The 22,826-nt window shown below is 46.8% G+C and overlaps 1 protein-coding gene across 1 annotated transcript in view; it reads left to right on the top strand.

Moving 5' to 3' along the window:
- ALG13 (ALG13 UDP-N-acetylglucosaminyltransferase subunit) overlaps positions 1–22,826 on the top strand; it is a 401,371-nt gene that overhangs the window by 277,277 nt on the left and 101,268 nt on the right. The window contains exons 24-25 of the mRNA XM_040325249.1: positions 1,363–1,395; positions 3,503–3,558. Of these exons, the coding sequence (XP_040181183.1) occupies positions 1,363–1,395; positions 3,503–3,558 (89 nt within the window). The remainder of the gene's footprint in view (positions 1–1,362; positions 1,396–3,502; positions 3,559–22,826) is intronic.

The raw sequence follows: 22,826 nt of genomic DNA, 5'->3' as shown, positions 1-22,826 counted from the left end.
TTCATAGCATTCTGTGCTTCCTTATGATCAGTCTAGTTCTCTCTTCCCTGCAGAAACCACCTTTTGAACACTTTGGCTAACTTCCCTTAGATCATCTCTCCTGAAAAGTGGCCTCCTTGGAGGCTATTGCCTCTGTCCGACATCTGTCAGTTTTGGCAGCCCTCTCTTGTAAGGAGTCCTTCTTAGTTTTTAACAAGGATAAAGTGGTCTTATCCTCTTTCCCCTCTATCCTCTTAGCCTTCCACCTTTAATGAAGACCTTTTCCTTCCTTGTAAACTGCTCCTAAGCATTCCAAGGAAATTGCCCTCCATTGTTCAAAATTGACTCCAACCGCTCTATCGAAAAGCCACAGCCTTAATACGAAAAACTGATCTGCCAACAGGGTCTCAACCATACTTTAAAGCAAGGTATCCTTTAAGACCACTCTTTCTAAGAGCTTACATGCTCCTTCAGTACCCTTACCTGTTCACTCCACCAGATCAGTTGCTCAGCTTTGTAAGACCATCACCTGGTCTTAATAGCATACATTCTCTAAGTCCTTCCATGTGGCTGTCCCAGGTCTTTGCAAAGGCAGCTTTTAGCAGCAAGGTAGTTTCAGTGGCCTCATCTGTTTTTTTGGACCCTTTGGCATGTTTCGTTGCCCACCCTTATGATTCATTGCTTGGAGACATCCAAGGGTTGATAAACATTTAGCCGGTGTTCTGTACTCTTAAGATGAGGATGAATGGACTTTTCTCTAGCCTGTACGTTTATTATCCTAGGGTACAGGACACAGGCCATCCTCCTCCTCTGTTCTTGGTTACTCTGAATTGCTTGCAACCCCCCCCCCCCCAAAAAAAAAAACCACAATGGTGTGAGGTTGAGTTTATGGGTAAACCAATGGGGAGGAATTGTCTAAAAACTTTGCCAGTGTTCAGTCACATAGCACCCTGTACGGCAGAGACTCCAGCCTGTTTATTGTACTGTTCTCCAAATGTGGAATTTTAAGGCAAATTAAAATGTATTTTCATCTATAGTGTATATAGTGCTATTTTACACTTTTATTTTTTATTTTTATTTTTTAAACGAATATGATCAAAATGTGTAGTATTTACTCAAGCTTACTCAAGCTTCCTTGCCCTTTCTTGTGATTTCTTCTTCAGTCTGACAGTATGCCTCCTTTGTGCAATACATTAATCTACCACTGTGGTATAATTTTTATAGGATTATGACACCATATTATATAAAATGTTTTTATTTTTTTAGAAATATTTTGATTTGTTATGAAAGTATCATCCCTTTTTTTTTTTTTTTTTTTCTTTTCATGTAATTACATATACAGTACATGTTGATATTCTGATAATTTGCAGTTCAATTTTGCAGGAGAATATCATGGAGATTTCATTTATACTCCAGGTTAGTATAAAAATGTATAGTTAAACAAACGTTGAAAGTGGGTAACCCAGGTACTCATTTTCAAATCTACTTGACGTCCGACTCCATTTTGCTTTGCTAACCACTTAAGGACCGGGCCTATTTTTTAAACTTGTTTACAAGTTAAAATCATTTTTTTTTTTTGCTAGAAAATTACTTGGAACCCCAAACCATTTATATATATGTTTTTTCTAACGTCCTAGAGAATAAAATGGCTGTTGTTGCAATACTATTTGTCACACCGTATTTGCGCAGCGGTCTTACAAGCACACTTTTTTTAAATGGGACAACAGTAAAGTTTTTTTTTTATTATGAAAGAGGTTTACGCGAGTAAATTGATACCCAACATATCATGCTTCAAAGTTGCGTCCACTCATGGAATGGCGACAAACCTTTACCCTTAATCTCTATATGCAACGTTTAAAAAAGTTCTACAGGTTGCATGTTTTGAGTTATAGGAGGTTGAAGGCTACCTCACATGAGTGGTTTGAACACGGTTTTCTTATGCGGGCGCTACTCGCATATGCTGGGGAAAAAAAGTTGTTTTAAGAGCTATGAGTGCAAGTGGCATTTTGACGTCTCTTCCACCCTGAAATTGTATGGAGACGGGTGGGGGCCATCTTCCCCCTCACTCGGCTCCATACCACAGAGGAGAGCAGACAATCCATGCCCGTGGCTCTGGTGAGTGTGTGTGGGGGGGGGGGGGTGGCCCTGATAAAAGTAACCTCATAGCGAATCTGCCGTAGAGACCACTTTTATCTGAAAGCAGACTGCCCGCTGAAAGAAGCTACCGGGGTTATGGCAGCTAGCTGCTGCCATAAAAACGATATTCCTCTGTTGACGTATAAAGAAGGTGGGGGGTCCGTAATTGGTTAAAGCACCAAAGGAGTATTGATATAGCGTTTTGTTTTCCATTTTAATATAGAATTTCCTGAAAGTTTATTTTTTATTTTATTTGTTTTGTGTTTTCACATTTCCTGAACATGTGTTAAAATCCTATAGTTTTTTTTTGGTAGAAATGCTTTAATCCCTCCCAAACAATGTTCTGTATTTTCTTAAATTGAGACTGTGGAGAATTAAATAATGGTTAAATAATGGTTGTTGCAGTTTTTGTATGTCACATATTTACAGCTATTTTTCCAATGCATGGTTTGGTATCTATGTACTTGATCCAATCCCACACCCAATATTTTACCAAACATGTAAATTAGTTTACATCCACAATGCCCTATGCTGCATGTTTGCATTGGGTGTGTATTCAGTAAATGGTACACACCAGTAACAGCCATGTATCAAAACCACTAGTGTGTAAGCCTTTTTTTAAACTTAAAATCTGCCACCAAACACTGATCAAAAAGAAATTAAATGATGGTGCCTTTCACACAGGTGGATTCCATCTCGATCAAGAAGGTATCTGTTTACCCACCCTGCTCTGATCAGCAGGTGATCTGTAATGAGCCATCTGCATAAACGTGGACACAGAGGACACAGGCGGATCCTGCTCTGCTATCAGGTTTTACTCCTGAGTGCCCTCCAATGTGCCTACTCAGTGGAGAATAAGATCATTTCCGTTTTTAGTGGATTGGATCAGCGGTAGGCAGGTGTAAACAATCAGAAGCCTGTTTACACCCTCAGTATAAAGGGATGAATCGACCTTTCTGATCAGGTCTGCCTGAAAAACTGACTTGCGGACCTGATCGGGCACCTTATTGATCCTTGGCCACCCTTCCTCCCTTGTTTTGCTTCTTTCCTCCAGTGTATCATAGTGCAGCGCACCCCACACAGGAGGGCAAGATCTAGGGGGGGGAAAAAAAAAAATCTAGGCCATAATTTTTTGTCTTGCTTGCCCACCATATCACACTTCTGTTTTGTATGTATTGCAAGTGGCTAATCTCAGTGGATGAGATTGTACCTAAATGCTTCCACAGGTCTTCAGCTGTTTCATAAAACATTCACATGTACTCTTCAAAAAATACATTTTGTACGCTCTGTGTATTGTGACTGTCTGTCTGCTTTGATCATTTTTTTTTTCAATTACGTCAGATATCTTGTTGATAATACTCCCATCCTTTTTGACTCTTGTTTTCAGATGGTGCATTTGAGAGCTCCTCTTTGTATAGTGTGACGGAATCCACTCAAAATCTGGTATTCATTTTTATTACTTGCCTTCTGTGCCTTTATTGTTATCCTGCCATACACGTATAGATTTTCATTCAAGAACGTTCATGAGATTTTCCAATTGTCAGTGGGGTCAAATTGATTGTTTTTTGACCACAGTCTTGGTAAAATTGGAAGCAGCAGGATAGATTTTTTGTGACCTAATGTTTGGAAAGTATATACCGTATATGCCAGTGTATAAGATTACTTTTTAACCTTAAAGGCATCCCCCTAAAATCGGGGGGTCGTTTTGTACAAGGAGAATAAAATGTGAACTTTAAATCCTGCGACGTACGGGACGTTGCCAGCTTGTATAATGATTGACAGTAGTTTTGCGTAACCATGTGGGTGTTAACAAAACTGCTAGACAAGACCCCATCGTGGCTCCACCAGCAATATGAAGCAAGTTTGAAGCTGAAAGTCATGCTGCAAGACATTATGGAGTGATGGAAAGATGGTCCAAGACTGGAAAGCAAATGAAGATGCTTTAAAGCAGGGGTAGGCAACCTTGGCCCTCCAGATGTTTTGAAACTACAAGTCCCATGAGACATTGCAAGACCCCAACAATCACAGGCATGACTCCTAGCGGCATGATGGGATTTGTAGATTCATCACATTTGGAGGGTAGAGGTTGCCTACCCCTGCTTTAAAGAGTATGCCAAAGAGTAAGTGTGCATTACGAGGAGGCATCCCACATTGGCCAGAACTCGAAAGTCATGTAGCAGACCTGGTGCATAAGCATTGTCAAAATGGTTATGTAGTGATACGAAACATGCGTATGTTTTTGCACTTCAGTGAGCCAAATTTAACCCAGACCACAGCAAAGGATTTAAGGCCACTGTATCCTGGTGTACTATGTTCTGGAAAAGGCATAATCTGGTACTGAGGCAAAAGACCACTGGATTTGTGCCTAAAAAAGCCATGTAAAGATCGCATTAGAGAACAGTGGAATGAGTGGATGATTAGTGGACGAAAAGTCATTCACAAAAGGAGGAAACGTGCGTGCTCCACAGTTGGATGTTTTGTGTAACTTTGTTGTAAAAGCCTGGAATGATATTGATGCAGAAACTGTAATCAAGTCTTTCAAGAAGTGTGGCATGTCAAATTCATTGGATGGCATGAAGGACAAGTACTTGTGGCAAGATGAGGGGGAAGCCAAAGCTGAAGCCACACCATCTGATTCGGATCCATATAATGTCTTACAAATGTATCACAAGTTGTCATTGATGAACTTATGATGAACATGAGGATTTTGAAGGATTTTAAGTACCGGTAAGTCATAACCATTTTAAAAAAAATTAAGTCAAATCTGATGTTTTTAAAGGGTGTCCCTTTGGAAGGGAGGTAGTCTTATATGTAGAATATATCCCAAAATCAGTTTTAACTGGAAAATTAGGGGGTTGACTTATTACGCCCAGTCGCCTTATACTGAGAGATGATACCGCTCTAAAAACTGCTGATCCCTTGGCTTTGCTTCCATCCCACTAAACCAAAAAGGTGCTTGCTATGCACCGATGCATTGGATAGAAGAAGATCCTGGACTGCCGCACTCCTTAAAACAATGTCTTTATTGTACAAATGAAATCCAAAAAACAACCAAAGCGATAGTCAAAATGAAGTGAACAACAGGAAAAACGGTGGCTGACATGTTTCACATCATGTGATGCTTACTCGTAGCTAGTAAACGATGACAAAAACTGTGTTTAAAAAGAGGAGGGGAAAAAGTTGAATGGGGTGTTTCACCAATTAGTCGCCTTATACACCGCTATATACGGGTAGTTTTCATTCAAGAATTGCATTCATTTTAAAATTGCATGTTAAAAGCGGGTAAAAATTAAACCATATTTGTCCATTTATGAACAAAGAATAATCATAATTCTGGCCATTGGTCTGCCAGTGACTTGCCGCCAAAAGCAAAGTCCCCCAGGGGTCCAGATGGGAGAGAGGGCCAAAAGATAACACCATATTGTGGAGCAATAAAAAAAAAAAAAACAGGCCTACGAGAAGTCGCAACCTAGCATCCAAACATCGGACCAAGGGGGAGGCAGGGGGAGGGGGCAGCCCAAGGCAGGCAGGACGAGGGGGGTGACCGGAAGAAGGCTGGGCAGGGAAAAAGGGCACGCCACTGGATGAACAACAAATAACCCTGTAAGAAATATATCAATAATGAGAAATTGTAATGGCAGAAAAGAGAAATGTAATCTACAGGAAAATTACCCGAACCCCAGGAAAAAGTGAACAAGTGAAACATATGGAAGAATAAAACCGATGAAGAGGGGATGTGTATCGCAGTTCATTCATGATTCAGCATGTGAGGGGGCAATTACTTTTTCACATAGGGCCAGGCAGGTTTGAACTACTTTTTTTCCTTAATAAATACATTTAAAAACTGCATCTTTTATTTACTCGGGTTATATTTTTGTGTAATATAAAAATGTGTTCTGAATCATTTAAGTGTGAGAAATATACAAAAAAATAAAAGCTCAGGAAGGGGGAAAATACCTTTTCACACAACTGTACATACAGGTCCTAACTAGGCAAGCCTACAGCTTGTCATCTTTTTACCAACCTTTTGTTCTCACAGACCAGTGTTTGTGTTTCCCAAGCTGACAGCAAATGCTATCTGTCTCAGGTGAGCCCTAATTAGCCTGAGGGAAGAGGACCAAGACCCAAACTGGACCATGGATCAGAAATCCCTGAACATGTATGAGTGGAAAAATGTAAAAGGAAAAGAAGGGCGCACTGACCTAGTGCATTACCAATGGCTAGGTTTAATTAAAATTGTATAAAAAGTCATGAATACTCACAAACCAAGTTAAAAACAAGCATAAACATCACTCCATCAAAGGGATAGATGCCTCCGAAAGGTCTCCTACTGGAACCAAACTGCCAGAGAGTCCAGACGACATAGATTACAGCTACGGCATGCGTGTTGTGAGGGCGAACCCTCTTCCTCAGAGCCAAGGTACTATTACTTTTGGCTCTGAGGAAGAGGGTTCGCCCTCGCAACGCGTAAGCCGTAGCTGTAATCTATGTCGTCTGGACTCTCCGGCTGTTTGGTTTCAGTAGGAAACCTTTCGGCGGCATCTATCCCTTTAATGGAGTGATGTTTATGCTTGTTTTTTACTTGGTTTGTGCGTATTCGTGACTTTTTATACAATTTTAATTAAACCTAGCCATTGGTAATGCACTAGGTCGGTGCGCCCTTCTTTCCCTTTTTTAGTCTCAAGAATACCAAATATTCTGAGGAGGGCAGCAAGATCCCTGGTCATTCCACTATTTCAACGGAAGACTCTGGTTGTTCACCAAGTGATCAAGCTCCCGAGCGCAGGAGACTGTTTGCATGTATGAGGCCTCGTACACACGACAGAGTTTTTTGGCAGAATTCAGCGAGAAACTCGGTCAGAGCCGGATTCTGCCGAGAAACTCTGTCGTGTGTACACTTTCAGCCCGATGGAGCCGCCGAGGAACTCGTCGAGAAAATAGAGAACATGTTCTCTATTTTCTCGTTGTTCTATGGGAGAACTCGGCCCGCCGAGCTCCTCGGCGGCTTCAGGGCTGAACTCGCCGAGGAACTCGATGTGTTTGGCATGTCGAGTTCCTCGGCCGTGTGTACGAGGCCTGAGAGGAGCCTGGGAGATATAAACCCCAAACAGGACATTACCTGTCTCTCTGGGATGCTATGCTAAATATTAACCCCCTCTTGTTTCAACCCCAGGGTTGGAACACCTGTGGCCCAACAGGAGTGAACACTGGACAAGGCTTCTACATTCCCTATCGCAACACCTGGCATGTGTTTTACAGTGAAGGAGTAATCCTGTAGAGCAAAAAAAAAGGGATTTTTAATAACCGCTTACCTGTAAAATCCTTTTCTTGGAGTACATCACGAGACACAGAGCAGCATAGTAATGACTATGTGGGTTATAGAGCCTACCTTCAGGTAATAAACACTGGCACTCAAAGACAGGAAGTTCCCTCCCTATATAACCCCTCCCACACCGGGAGTACCTCAGTTTTGTAGCAAGCAATACAGGTCCCAATATTCCCCAAGAGGGGCGGGAGCTCTGTGTCCTGTGATGTACTCCAAGAAAAGGATTTTACAGGTAAGCTGTTATTAAAAATCCCTTTTTCTTTATCGTACATCACGGGACACAGAGCAGCATAGTAATGACTATGTGGGATGTCCTATAGCAATGCCAAATGAGGGGCGGGAAACCAGAAGTAAATCATATATAAACATATAGGCGCCCCCGGACATCTAAACAGCAGCCTGCAGAACCGTCTGCCCAAAGGCTAAGTCCGTGCGCCCTCTAACATCCAACTGGTAGAATTTCGTAAATGTGTGGACTGACGACCAGGTCGCCGCCCTACAGACTTGAGCCATGGAGACTTGATGGTGTACAGCCCAAGAAGCGCCCATTGCCCTGGTAGAGTGAGCCTTTATTGATACTGGGGGATCCTTCCCCTTTAATCCGTAGGCCTGCAAGATTGTCTGCCGAATCCATCTGGAAATAGTGTCCCTAGACGCTGCCTGGCCCCTCCTAGGGCCTTCTGGCAGGACAAATAAGACTTCAGTCTTTTGGATCTGGGCAGTGGCCTTCAGATAGACCTTGACCGCCCTTACTACATCCAAAGAATGTAGCAACATTTCCTTCCCAGAACTCGGATTTGGAAAAAAGGAAGGATAAGATCCTGGTTTAAATGGAACCCCGATACTACCTTCGGGAGGAAGGATGGATGAGGCCGTAAAACTACCCTATCTTTGTGGATGACCAAGTATGGTTCCTGACAAAGAGCGGCTAACTCTGAAACTCTTCTGGCCGAAGACATGGCCACCAGGAACACCAGCTTCCTAGTTGGCAAAACCAAGGGAATCTCCCTCAATGGTTCAAAGGGCTGTCTGTTTAGTTTAGGTCCCAAGGACACAAGGGGGTCTTAATTGGGGGATTAATCCGCAAGACTCCCTGCAGGAAAGCCTTGACCAGAGAGTGGGTAGCTAATGGTCTCTGAAATAATACAGACAAAGCCGGAAAAGGAATTTGCCCCTCAATGGTGCTGATGGCTAGTTTCATGTCCACACCCAACAACAAACTTACGAGGGTGCCACCCCCTAGTTTCACACCAGGCTATGTAAGCCTTCCAGACCATGTAATAGACTATTCTTGACACAGGCTTTCTGGCATTAGAGTGGCGATCACCTGCTTAGAGAGCCCTCTCCTTCCTAAGATGTAGGACTCAGTCGCCAAGCCGTTAAACTTAGCGACTGTAAGGAAGGGTGGAATATCGGGCCCTGAGATAGTAGGCCTGGTCGAAGTGGAAGGGACCACGGATCCCCCACTGACATCCTTACGAGTAGTGTATACCATGACCTTCAGGGCCATGCCGGAGCTATTAGAATTACCGGCTTGCTTTCCACCCAAATCCTGCGAAGGAGCCGGGGTAATTTACGCCTTCCCACCTGTGCGTCTATCAAGGAGAACTGGGTCCATGGGCACACCAGTGCATCCATCTGCCATGCCAATGGGTCCCTTGTCCGGGACACAAATCTGCTTAGTTTTGCATTGAACCTGGATGCCATAAGATCTACATCCGGCGACCCCCACCTGCTGAAAATCTCTCGGAACACCTGAGGATGGAGGCACCATTTCCCTGGAGAGATCTGCTGGCGGCTGAGGTAATCCGCCTGCCAATTTTCTATCCCGGGGATAAATATCGCTGAAATGCAGGGCACATGTGTTTCTGCCCATGTAAGGACCTGATCGACCTTCCTCTGGGCTAACTGGCTCCTTGTACCCCCCTGGTGGTTTATGTATGCCACGGCTGTGGCGTTGTCCGACTGAACCCTGACTGGACAACCCCGTAGCTCCGCTGTCCAAGCCCTCCGAGCCAGCCGAATTGCCCAGATTTCCAGTTGATTGATGGGCAGAGACCCCTCTGCCGTTGACTACCTTCCCTGCTGGGATAGGTTCCCTATCACTGCTCCCCAGCCCGTCAGGCTGGCGTCTGTCGTTACTATCTTCCAAACGACCGGGCTGAAGACTCTCCCCTTTTGGAGATTGTGGGGGGTCATCCACCAACAAAGACTCTGCCGGACTAGAGGCAAGAGAAACATGGGGTAATCCAACGTTTGAGGTGTCCTGTTCCAGGCAGCCAGAATGGCCGCCTGCAATTTCCTTGAATGGAATTGCGCGTAGGGTACTGCCTCGAACGTGGCCACCAGTTTCCCCAGAAGTCGCATACAGAGGCGAATGGATGGCCTTCTTTTGCTCAGGACTAACCAAATCAATACCCTTATAGTGTTTGATCTTTGGTTGTGGTAAGAAGATCTTCTGGCTTTCCGTATCGAACAACATGCCGAGATACTCCAATCTTCTTGTTGGCTGCAAGGCCGGCTTGTCCTGGTTTTTATGACCCAGCCTAGTGAGATACTGTACCATTACATGTACTGCTCTCCTTAAACCGAGGGCTGAACGATCTGTTAACAAGAGATCGTCTAAATACGCTATCACTGAGATCCCCTGGGTTCTTAAGTTGGCCAACAGGGGTGCCAAGATCTTTGTAAAGACTCTGGGAGCCGTAGCCAACCCGAAGGGGAGGGCCACGAATTGGAAATGACGCTGACCTAGCGCAAATCGTAGGTATCTGTGATGACCCGGAAACATTGGCACGTGGAGGTATGCATCCTTTGTCGATGGATGCTAGGAAATCTTTGCCTTGTACTGTTGCGGCTACGGACCGGATAGAGTCCATCCGAAAGGTCCGGATGTTCAAATACTGATTTAGGCCTTTCAGGTCTAAGATTGGCTTGACATCGCCATTTGGCTTCGGGATAATGAAACGATTTGAATAGTATCCCTGGCCCTGGTCCTGTACCGGCACCTCCACTATCACCCCCTGGTCCAGAAGCCGATTTAAGGCTGCCAGGAGAGAATCTCTTTCCTAGGTCTTTTGGCATGTTTGAGACAAGAAAGCGAGGAGGGGGGAACCCTCGAAACTCCAGTTGGTAGCCTGACGAGATCGTAGAGAGGACCCATCTGTCGGGAACCTTCTCTTTCCAGGCCTCTGAAAAAAACTGGAGCCTTTCCCCCCACCCGAGAGAGTGGGGGCATCCCTTCATAGAGACGCCTTAGGAGCTGGCTTGCCTGGCTTACGGGTCCAAGGTCTCCTGTTGCTGGGGCGCCTGACCTTGTGGCTTGTTCCCCATGCCTGATCGACCTGGAGGCCGTCGATACTGTTGAGAGGCCGAAGTCCCTGGGGCTGGAGAGGGAGGGCGTTTAAATGTGGGGCCCCCGAACCCTTTTCTTTACCGGCAACAGGGTACTCTTCCCACTTGAGATCTTCTGAATGTACGTATCCAGATCATCCCCCAAACAACCTTTTACCATGAAAGGGAAATCCTGCCAGGAGTTTTTTTGCAAGGGGTCTCGGCTGACCAATTTTTCAGCCATAAGAGTCTCCGCATATGAACCAATGCTAGCGAGAGACGAGAAGCCTGCTGGATGGAATCCTTGATGGCATCCACGGCAAAGCATAGGGCTCTTGGTAGGTCAGCCAAATCCTGAGCCTGTTGGGCCGGGATATCCCTCAGTACTTGCTTAGTCTGGTCCTTTAAAGCCTGGCAGACCCCTATAGGTGCTATGGCTGGCTGAATTACTGCCCCTGCCGTGGTAAAGGAGGCCTTTAGCAAAGTCTTCAACCGCTTATCAGCCGATTCCTTAAACATTTGGACATAATCCACAGGGCAGGTGAGGCTCTTGTTAACACAAGATACTGCCGCATCTACTGCGGGGACCGTCCACTTTTTTGTGAACCTCTCCTCCATTGGGTAAAGAACCGCAAATCTTTTAGGGGGACAAAGAGCCTGTCCGGACGAACCCAATCTTGATACATCAGATTCTCTAATGAAGGATGTATAGGAAAACCTGAATTAGATTGTGGGGCCCTTAAGGACCCCAAGGAAGAGACTGCACTCACAGCCGGTACTGGCCGGGGTATCCGTCAAGGACTGGATCCAAAGCCTCTCTGCTTGAGTGGCTGAGAAGGGCTCCTCTAGAGTTGACTCCTCAGAATCTGCTTCCTCTAGCTCTTCTCCCGTTTGGTCCTCACCTTCCTCTAAGGAAAAATCCTCCCTGTCCAGGGATTGTATTCCAGGAGAGGGGGACCTAGCCCGTTTCCTTTCAAGGAAAGCGGCCGCAATTAGTGCCGCCAATCTTTGTTCCAACCTGCCAAGGGTGGAAGCTAACACCACCTCTGTAACATAGACAGGGGTGCTCTGTGTCCCGTGATGTACGATAAAGAAACACCAGTTTACCCATCTATTCGTCTCCTTCTTTTTGGCCATCCATTTCAGGGGAGCATGGTTGGTTATTAACTTAAACTGGAACCCTAACAAATGTTACCTTAGCGCACGTCCACTGCCCACTTTATGGCTAAACATTCCTTTTCAATGACTGCATACTTTTTCTCATGGTCATTGAGCTTTCTGCTTGGGTACAAGCGCAGTGTGTTCTTCCCCATTGTGTACCTGTGACAATACTGCACCGATACCTACATCAGAGGCATCCGTCTGAACCAAAAAGTCTGTGGCCAAAATCAGGGGAGTACAGTACTGGCTGTGCACAAATGGCCTTTTTCAGGACTTGAAAAGATTCCTCTGCTACTGGGGAAAATGTCACCATTTGAGTCTTTCCTTTTCGTAAAGGCCTGTCGGTGTGGCAGCTGTAGTTGCAAAATTTGGGATAAACTTTCTATAATACTCTGCAATCCCAAGAAACCTGCTTCTTGTTTGCAGGACGTGGCCACTTTTTTATTCACTTAAAGTTAAATGATTCCATGGCCAATAGTGTATCTCAAATACCTGGCTTCTTCTAAACCAATGGCAAGTTTTTTTTAGATTCGCTGTAAAATCTTCTTTGAAGAGGGACTCAAGGACAGCCTGGACACAGGGAAAGTGAGACTCCCAGTCAGTGCTATGCACCACTTTGTCGTCCAGGTAGGCTGCTGCATACTGTCGGAGAGGTCTTGAGGTCCTGTCCATGGCCCTCTGAAATGTTGCGGGGGCATTTTGCAACCCAAAAGGCAATTTCTTATACTGACACAACCCCTCCAGGGGTTACAAATGCCGTCTTTTCTTGGGCTTGACCAAAGGATATTGGCAAATACCCCTGACTGGTAGCACCTAAGTCTAGTTGTGGGGACTTCCTCGGGCTCCTCCAGTGCTCCTGCCATAACTGGGAAAGGAAAACCCGGGGAACCCTGAGAGGAGTATTCTGAACCCACATTTAGTGCTGGCAGGAGTTCTGGCTCTGCCAACGAGTCAGTTACTGTGACCGGGTTAGGAAAATCGCACAGTTCCCAAAACTTAGGGAAGTCCCTACCAATGTTTCCTCACCTCGTCTTTCAGGACAGCACCTGGAGAGAGTGCAGCTCCACCCAATTTTCCAGGAAACACTGCAGTCATTCCTTTAAAGCCTGGACGCTTCCACCATGGCCTCAGTTGTAGTGTTTCCTCCAGCCATGGTGGAAGCGCTGCAGGGAACCAGGTGTGTGCTGCACTCTCTCCGTGGAGGTGGTTTAGAGCATACCGGTTTTGTGTTTTTTTTTTCTTTTTGTTCAGGCCAGCCCAACATCCCCCCTGATGGGTGGGGGATGTTCCAGTGTCTCTTCCCTTCTCGACCCCGGCGAGGGCAGAGGCTGACGGAGGTCCCACGCTGATGGGCTGGGCAGCATGGGCTAGGTGAGTTCTGGTAGTGTACAGAGTCCCTGGAATCTGCATTGTGCCAGTCCGAGTGGCAGGTGACGTCACTGCCGGACGGGGCGGGACTTCCAGCGGTGCACGACGGCTTCCGGTTCCAGCCGTTGGAACGCAGGAGGGGGAGGAGGCCTCGGCGGTGCGAATTCCGGTCCACGCTGCGACGTGAAGGACCGGGAAAGTTTGAAAAACGCCCAGGCGGCTGCTGCGCTCTGAGAAGAATGGAGCCAGAGGAACCAGCGGCGGTGGCGGGAGCAGGAGCCACAAGCACCAGCCCAGGTAGGAAGAGACAGTGGTCTCTAATTGTAGTTGCCTGGGCTATGTATATTGTCTGTCCCTCTCCTCCTCCCCTGTAGTGGGGGGAAGGGAGCCTGCCTCACACTACACAGGTGACTTTTCTGGATAGTGTGTGTTAGGGCAGTGATTTTTGTGGGGTATGTTTTGTTTCACTGGCTGTTTGTTTGGGATCTGCTGGGGGAAAAGGATTGTGTATATGTACATAATTAATCAGTGGGCCCGCCTACATGCGAGAGTCCTTCAACAGGCGATTCTGCAGAATTGGACCTACGGAGAGTCTCTGGAAAAAATCGCTCTGGGGCTGTGGGCCTTCAGACAATCAGGAGGTAACACATCCAGGTGTTGACAGACAACGCCACGGTGGTGACCTATATTTCAAGACGGGGGCACAAGAAGCAGGTGTTTTCTAAACTTGGCCCTAGAAACTCTGATCTGGGCAAAGGACAATGTGGCATCCTTGACCGCAGTGCACCTGAAAGCTACCCTAAATCACCTAGCAGATTTTTTGAGCAGAAAAAGGGTGTTAGAGTCCGAGTGAAGCCTAAACCCGGAGGTAAGACAAGACCAAGAACAAGACAAGACCAGGCAAGACCAAGCAGAGGGTCTGGATGCGCTAACTCAGCGTTGGTCCTTCCATTTGTGTTGCGCGTTTCCCCCGGTGCAAATGATCTCCCTAGTGCTCAAACTACAGGGAGAAAGGACGACCCTTATTCTAGTGGCCCCATATTGGCCCAAGAGACCTTGGTTTTTCAGTCCTACTGAAGTCCGCAGTAGTCTCATTGGATGCTTCCAGCTCAAAGCGACCTATTGACTCTGGGTCCCCTCCTGCATCCCAACATAGGTCATCTCAAAATAGGGGTTTGGTTACTGAGAATGAAATCCTAAAAGATAAGGGTTTATCCGTTTAATTTGTACTCTGCTAAATAGCAGAAAGAAAGGTACACAAGCCATTTATTTTAAAACCTGGAAGGTCTTCAATTCCTGGTGTATTTTCGAAAAATTGCTCTCCGCAGGTGAACCTTTCCGTTCTGGAATTTTTACAGGACGGGATGGATAAGGGCTTGGCAGCAATCACCTTAAAGGTTCAGGTAGCTGCGCTATCAGTTTTTTTTAGGGAGAAGGTTATCTCTTGATCCTTATATTTGATTTATTAAGGCACTAGCTAGCGCTAGGCCTATACCACTCAAATGTTTTCCCAAATGGAATTTATCAGTAGTTTTGCAAGTCCCTACTTTATATAGTTAGGAGAACAGACCCGGGGTTCTTGCTGAAGGTTGCTTCAATGTTCCACAGAGCACAGGAAATAGTCCTACCAACGTTCTGCCCGTTTCCAATTTCCCCTCAGAGATTTTCATAGTCTGGATGTAAAAAGATGCATATTGCGCTATCTGGAGATAACAAAGGAGTTCGGAAGATCCAACTTTTTTTTTTTGGACCTCGTAGGGGTTACGGAGCATCAAAAAACACAATTGGTAGGTGGCTTCGGATGGCTATCCATGAAGCCTATGTAGCTGCGGGAATAGAACCTCCCACAGGGGTAGTGGCCCATTCAACACGGGCCATAGCAACGTCCTTGGCGGATGAGCTGGGGCTTCACCACAGCGTATCTGCAAGGCGGCCACATGGACAAGTTATTCCACCTTTACTCATCATTATAGGATGGATTTGCTCGCAGCTGCAGAGCAATAGTTTGGCAGGAAGGTCCTGCAAGCGGTTGTCCCACCCTAAGAGTAAGTACTCGTTTATCATCTCCAGGTGCTGTCCTGAAAGACTAGGTGAGAAAACCTTAGTTGGACTTGCCAGTAGCAGTATTACTAAGAGTCTTTCAGTACAGCACCGATAACCCTCCCTGATCTGTAAAATGTGAATGGCATCTGTGTATGTTTGCTATGTTCTCTTATATAATTTCAGCATGGCCGGAGGTACTCGATAACAACTGAGGCCATGGTGGAATGTCAAGGCTTTAAAGGAATGACTGCAGTGTTTCCTGGGAAAGTGGGTGGAGCTGCGCTTTCTCCAGGTGCTGTCCTGAAAGGCTTGTAGAAATACAGTTACGGTGAGTCTAACTAAGGTTTTCCTTCGTGCACCAAGTGGGGCATAATTCTGACCGGATGGGTCACTGTACCCAAGTCAACTTTAAAGTTAACAGTGCCTATAGGATACTCCCGGGTATCCCCATGTACACAGATCACAGTAACTTTTTAGCATGAAAATTCTGTTTTAACCATCACTAGACTTCCAGAGTCGGGCAAGGCCACAATAGGCGTATTAACAATCATTTGACATATGTGTTTTCCTACATTTGGTGCTGCAGCGCATGAAACAGCAGAAAGCAGACAAATATTAGAAGGCAATGTCACAGTGCATGGGCTCATCTGTCGATGGACAGTTTGCTGCAACATGTCCCAGTTCCTGGCAACGAAAACACCTGATGTTGCCCAGGTTTGGTTTGCTGACAGGTAGTGTCTTTCCTTGTTTGGGATGCCAAATTTCAGTCCTGGCACCAAAAATCCACCGCCCCCCCATCTCCCTGTCATGCTTACCACCCACTTCCCCTGGAACAGTCTTACCAGTTGCCTGGGGAGACCATGGCTTTGGGTGGAAAGTTTGTGCAGCTGTAGGGGTGGTGACTAGGCTCTCTGCAGCAAAGTACCTTTCAATGAGTTCCACCAAGTTGTCTGACAATTTGGGGTCTCCTTGACTCGCCCACTTCTGCAGGGGAACTGGTAGTGACCTCAGTAATCGGTCCATAACCGCACGCTCCACTATTTGTGGCTCAGACAGGCACACTCTGTGGTCATTTCTGCACCTGGTGCAGAAATCTGAACATCTGCGTTGCCTCTTGTCTTGGAAGAACCAGCTGTGGACACGCTGTGCTCAAACTGCCAAGGTGAGTCGGGCCAGGATTTCCCGCTTGACCTTTTCATAGTCTCCCGCTTCTGCTGACTCCAGGTTATCCTTCTGTGTTTCTCCAGAAAGAAAGGTCACAACCAGTCCTGCCCACTGCATTTTAGACCAACCTTCCCTCTCAGCGGTCCATTCAGACATTGGCAGAAAGGCCTCTGGATCATCATCTGCAGTCATCTTAGAAAGAAAGCGACCCACATGGATGGCTGAGGGCTTGTCTCCAACATCAACAATTTTAGCAGGTGACCACTGTGCTAGCGTCTCCACAACCTCAGTCAGGGTTTTCCTATCCACTTATGCATCAGTGGCTAGCTGTTCAAACAGCCTCTGCGATTGATGTATAGCACCAATCTGTTGGCACAGTGCCTTGGTTTGCTTTTGTGCGATGGTGTTGGCTTGCTGTTGTGCAACATTGGCTAACACCAATTGTTTGAGGATTTCCTCCATGTTTAGTCACAAGTACTGGTCTTTTATGTAGTAACTTACTACAGCTGGTCGCCGCCTCAACCATATGTAACCTGGGGGACGGGGAGCAGGTAAAAAGCTCCCTGGGATGAGCAGTCTTTCAGGCACAGATACCAAATCCAGTGAGGTAGTGACAAATAGTGCAGTGTTTGTGTTAAATACAGGTGCTGTACAGTGTTCCAGAAAACCGATGGGAACAAAACTTGCAAAACAAAAACCTAGCAGTGTCTGGGCTCTAACTATACAACATTTACAAGACCTAACTACCAGTCTGAACAAGCCTACAGCTTCCACAGATACAGATAACTGCTTTTTTCCAACCTTTTTCTCTCAGACCAGGGTTTTCTGTTTGCCTGGCCGAGAGCAAAGGCTGTCTGTCTAAGGTGAGCTTAAATTGGCCTGGAGGAAGTGGACCAAGACGCAAACTGGACCATGGATCAGATTTCGGAACGTGTATGAGAGGAGCCTGGGAGACGTATAAACCCCAAACAGGATTCTTTCCGGCTCTCTGTGGCGCTCTGCTAAAATATATACAGTTGTGCGCATTAGTTTATATACCCTGGCAGAATTAATGATATTGAGGTCAGGAGACTGAGATGGCCACTCCAGAACCTTCACTTTATTCTGCTGTAGCCAATTATCACGGGCAGACTAGTACTTACTGATGCCGAGAGCGATTCACCCTTGCGACTAAGCGCACTTCGACACCTGGAGGTAAGACAGGGGAGGAATGGCACAAAGAGGCACAGGCTACCCAGCAGGTTCAAGTAGACTTGTATCAGGGGCTTTCAAGAGGTCGGGCAGCTGTGTCAAACTGGCAGGTGCGTGGCTTGCTGGACCTTAACCAGAGAGTCCAAAACCAGGCTGAGGGTCAAGCACAGGCAGGTAAGGTAGTCCCAACACAGGGAAAGTCAAAGGTCACAGGCTGAGGGTCAAACACAGGAGACAAGTGGAGTCCGTAGTACACGCCAAGGTCAGGTCCAGGAGAAGATCAGCAGAGTCAGAGGCAATCTGGGTCACAGCAGATAGTCAAACACAGGAACTAGTTACAGGAAGCTGATGACAAACCAGCAATTCCTGAGCTTTTATAGACAGCCAGGAAGTCATGTGGTGCGTGAGTGTTTCACTTTCAACTTTGCTGCCATCTAGCATTCAAATGGAACTAGAACATGACTCTTCACAATGTGTTTCTCTGACAGTGCCCCCCCCCCCCCCCGAGGGGCGGCCTCTGGACGCCCAAACAGGACATAAACTCTGGGTGTTCTCGGTGGAATGCCTGGATTAAACGTGGGGCATGCAAGTTCTGGGAGGGTTCCCAGGAATTGTCCTCAGGGGGATACCCTTTCCAACTGACCATATACTGGAGTTGTCTACCCCTCTTCCTGCAACTCAAAATCTTTTCCACCTCAAACTCGTTCTCGCCGTCCACCAGGACAGGTGGAGGCGGAGGTTCTTCTCTGTCAGGAAAGGAGCTAGGAACAACAGATTTGAGTAGCGATGCATGGAACACAGGGTGTATTCTATAGGACCTGGGTAAAAGTAGTTCAAAGGCCACAGGATTGATCATTCTCTTGATTTTGAAGGGGCCTATAAATTATGGGCCCAGTTTCCATGAGGGAAGAGGTAGCCTGAGGTTAGTGGTTGATAACCACACTTCTTCGCCCACCTTGAAGGCTGGATTCTCCTTTCTACCCTTGTCGTAGAACCTTTTGTAGTCCTCTTGTGCTTTTTGCATGGCTTCCTGGATCTTTTGAAAGTTCTGCTGAATGGAGGTTACCCGGTCCTGTACGGCAGGGACAGACAGCTCAGGAAAGGAGTTTGGAAGAAAGGAAGGGTGGAAGCCAAAATTCGCCCAAAAAGGTGTTTTGTGGCCGAATGGATCGAGTTTATTGTACGCAAACGCAGCGTAAAGTAGGAGAGTGGACCAGTCATCTTGGGAGCCAGAACCGAAACAGCGGAGATACTTTTCCAAGGTTTGGTTTGTTCTCTGTCTGCCCGTTGCTCTGGGGATGGTAGGCAGAGGAGAGACAGATTTTTATTTCCAAAGATTTGCAGAGTTCTCTTCAAAACTTTGAGGTAAACTGAACGCCTCTATCAGAGGTGATGCTCACAGGTACACCATGAAGCCTTATTACTTCCTTGAAGAAAATGTTTGCTGTGTCTGCAGCGGAAGGAGTACCCACCATGGGTAGGAAATGTGCCATCTTGGAGAGACGATCAATGACGACTAAGATGGTAGTGAACCCCTCCAAGGGAGGCAGGTCCACTATGAAGTCCATGGAGACGTCTGCCCATGGCCATTCTGGAATGGATAAGGGTTTTAGTAGACCCCAGGATTTAGAATTAGATCCTTTACTGCGCTGGAATGGAACACAGGAAGCAACATATTCTTTACAATCCTTTCTCCAACCTGGCCACCAAACAGAACGGGAGAGTAGTTCCATAGTCTTTTGAATCCCGAAGTGTGGTCATGAAAGGTTCAATGCCAGGGGTCTTTCCTCTGGCAGGACGAAGATTTTCCCCTGGGCCCAGAGTAGGTCATCGTGTTTCTCCAAGGAAGGTACTTCCAAACTGGAACAGTGACTGGATGCCGCTTTGATGGCGGGTATTAGGTTTGTTTGAGTAATTAAAATAACATTTTGTGGAGACAGAATAGTACTCGGTTCGGCTGACTGAGGAGTTTCAAGGAACATTCAAGAGCGTGCATCTGCCTTTCCATTCTTTGAGCCTGGTCTGTAAGATATGTGAAAGTTAAACCTAGAGAAAAAGAGAGCCCATCGGGCCGGTCTGGGTCTCAGGCGTTTGGCTGTTCTGAGGTACTCTATATTCTTATGATCGGTGAAGATCATAACAGGATGGACAGCACCTTCCAGTAGATACCTCCACTCCTCTAGGGCAAATTTGATGGCCAACAACTCCCTGTCACCAACATCATAGTTCTTCTCTGGTGAACTTAACTTCCGAGATGCGAAGGCTACAGGGTTCAGAAGAGCCTTGGGGCCTTGTCGTTGAGAGAGGATGGCCCCAGTGGCTGTTTCGGATGCATCCACTTCCAGTACAAAGGGCAGAGCTGGGTCTGGATGCTGTAATATTGGTGAGGAAGTGAATAGAGATTTTGAGTGTGATGAAAGCATGCTGGGCTACTGGGGACCACTGGAAGTGATTGATGGGAGCCACAATGGATGAGAAGCCTGCGATAAACCTCTGATAGAAGTTTGCGAATCCAATGAATCGCTGTACCCCCTTTTTGTCCACAGGAGCCGGCCACTCCTGGATTGCTTTGATTTTCTGAGGGTCCATTGCAACCCCATCAGTAGAGATAATGAATCCTAAGAACTGTACAACTGTCTTTTCAAACTCACACTTCTCTGCTTTGAGGTATAGTTTGTGTCTCCTGAGGATTGCCAAGACCTTTTTGACATGTGTTTGATGAAGCTCGATGGTGGCAGAGAAGATGAGGATGTTGTTAAGGTAGACTACTAGAAAGTCATCCAGGTATTCATGGAAAATATCATTCACCAGGTGTTGAAAGGTGGCCGGAGAGTTGCAGAGTCCAAATGGCATTACCAGGTACTCGTGATGCCCAAACCTGGACCTGAAAGCAGTCTTCCATTCGTCGCCGGCCCGAATCCGGATGAGATTGTAGGCCCCACAGAGATCCAATTTGGAAAAGATTTCTGCGGCTCGGAAGCGTTGGAATAATTCTGTGGGGCCTCAGGGAACCATCTTTTTTTTCCACAAAGAAAATACCGGCTCCGGCCGGTGAGAAGGAAGGACGGATGAAACCTTTTTCCAGGTTTTCACCTATATACATTTTGAGAGCTTGTAGCTCATTTTCAGATAGCGGGAAGATCCTGCCAAAAGGGAGCCTGGCAAAAGGTCAATGGGGCAATTGTATGGCCTGTGAGGTGGTAGACGGTCAGCCCCTTGTTTGTAGAACACAGCCTTAAACTCAAGATATACTGGAGGTACGTGCTGGAGGTTGTCGCAGCCAGGCAAGAGGCTGGAGCTGGGAGCAATATTGGGAGGAGAAGGTGACCTTCTTATTCCAGTTTATTTGGGGTTTGTGTGCTTGCAACCAGGGAAGACCCAGGATGATGGGGAACATAGGAGAGGGAATTACATCGAAGCGTAGGAACTCCTGGCGACCGGAGTCCGTGGTGGTGAGGATGGGTCTGGTTTCCTGGGTGATAAGTCCAGAGCGAGGAAGAGACCCATCGGCCAGGTGTACCTGGAGGCTTAATTTCTTGATCAAAAGTGGAATATGCAGGTCGTAAGCCAGTGAGAAGTCCAGAAAGCAGCTACACGCTCCTGAGTCAACTATAGCCGGTAGGCGGGTTTCCTTTCCTGTTAGCTGCAGGGAGACAAAGAGGGTTACGCAAGTCTGGGAAATTCCTGCAATTTGATGGTTCATTACAAATTGAGGATAGAACTTACTAGGTCTCACTGGGCAGGTGCGAAGGAAGTGGCCCGAACCGCCACAGTAAAGGCAAAGATTGGCTTGTTGCCTACGCAGTCTCTTTTCTGGAGTAAGAGGGGCACGGACAAGTCCCAATTGCATTGGATCGGGCTCCGGAATGGAGGAAACTGGAGGAGTCGGGAAGGGTGGATGGATGGGAGTTGGCTTGGGGAGCATCCAACTGGGTCGGGGAGTCTGGAAGCGTTCTGCACGCCGTTCACGCATGCATCGATCCAGTTTGGTGGCTGCTTGGATCAAGTTCTCTAGGGTAGTAGGGGTCTTGATTCTGGCTAGCTCATCCTTAAGAGTATTATACGCACAGTCTATGGCCCGGATTCACAAAGCACTTACGCCGACGTATCTCGAGATACGCCGCGTAAGTGTAACTATGCAGCGTTGTATCTATGCGCCGTGCCCACAATCTGAGATGCACCTAAAAATAGGCTTCCTATGACCGACGTAACTTGCCTACGCCGTCGTATCGTGGGCGCATATTTGCGCTGGGCGCATTTGCCACTTGATTTTCTATGCACATATGCAAATGAGGGAGATAAGCCGATTCACGAACGTACTTGCGCCCAGCGCATAATATATGCAGTTTGCGTAAGTCGTACGTCCGGCGTAAAGTTATTCCCCATATAGGAGGCGCAACCCATGCAAAGGTATGGACCAGGGAACACAAGCCATCCTATTTTACGTTGTTTACGTAGTACGTGAATAGGGTTGTTCCCACGTGATTCTGAGCATGCGCACTGGGATGCGTCCACGGGACGGCGCATGCGCTGTTCATTTTAAGTACTTCTATGGCGCTCAGCCCATCATTTGCATGGGGTCACGCCTCATTAGCATGGCTCACGCCCACTTCCACCTACGCCAGCTTACGCCGAGGAAACCCAGCGCAGTTTGGGAGGCAAATGCTTTGAGAATTCTGTGCTTGCCTCTCTGCGCTGCGTCGGCGTAGCGTATATTAGATACGCTACGGCGGCTTAAATATGCGCCGATGTATGTGAATCCGGGCCAGTATGTCTATGTGCAGATGGTAAAAGGGGGTTTAAAGTCCAGAAAAAGCAGGGCTGCCATCATATTGGAACAGAAACCATGTTCCTTGGAGCTGCAAGAAAACGGAGGCACCTCTGGGTGCAGACTTTTTAAACAAGCTTTAATAAACCTAAATTGGTCAAACTCACATTTCAGTAGAAAGTGACCGGCATAGAGGTATAAACGTAGTTATGTCAAGGTGGCAATCCTGAGTCCCTGGGCTTTTTTGTTCCTCTGTCAAAACAATCTGGTCAAAGGTGTCAACCGCTGGATATGCCGGCTCTGTAAGACTCCCTCAAGACGAGACGTGATGTGCAGAGGATGACGTCACCAGTAGTG

The sequence above is a fragment of the Rana temporaria genome, chromosome 9 (genome assembly GCF_905171775.1).
Source record: "Rana temporaria chromosome 9, aRanTem1.1, whole genome shotgun sequence".
Lineage (NCBI taxonomy): Eukaryota > Metazoa > Chordata > Amphibia > Anura > Ranidae > Rana > Rana temporaria.
This window is presented reverse-complemented; position numbering and strand designations above follow the sequence as displayed.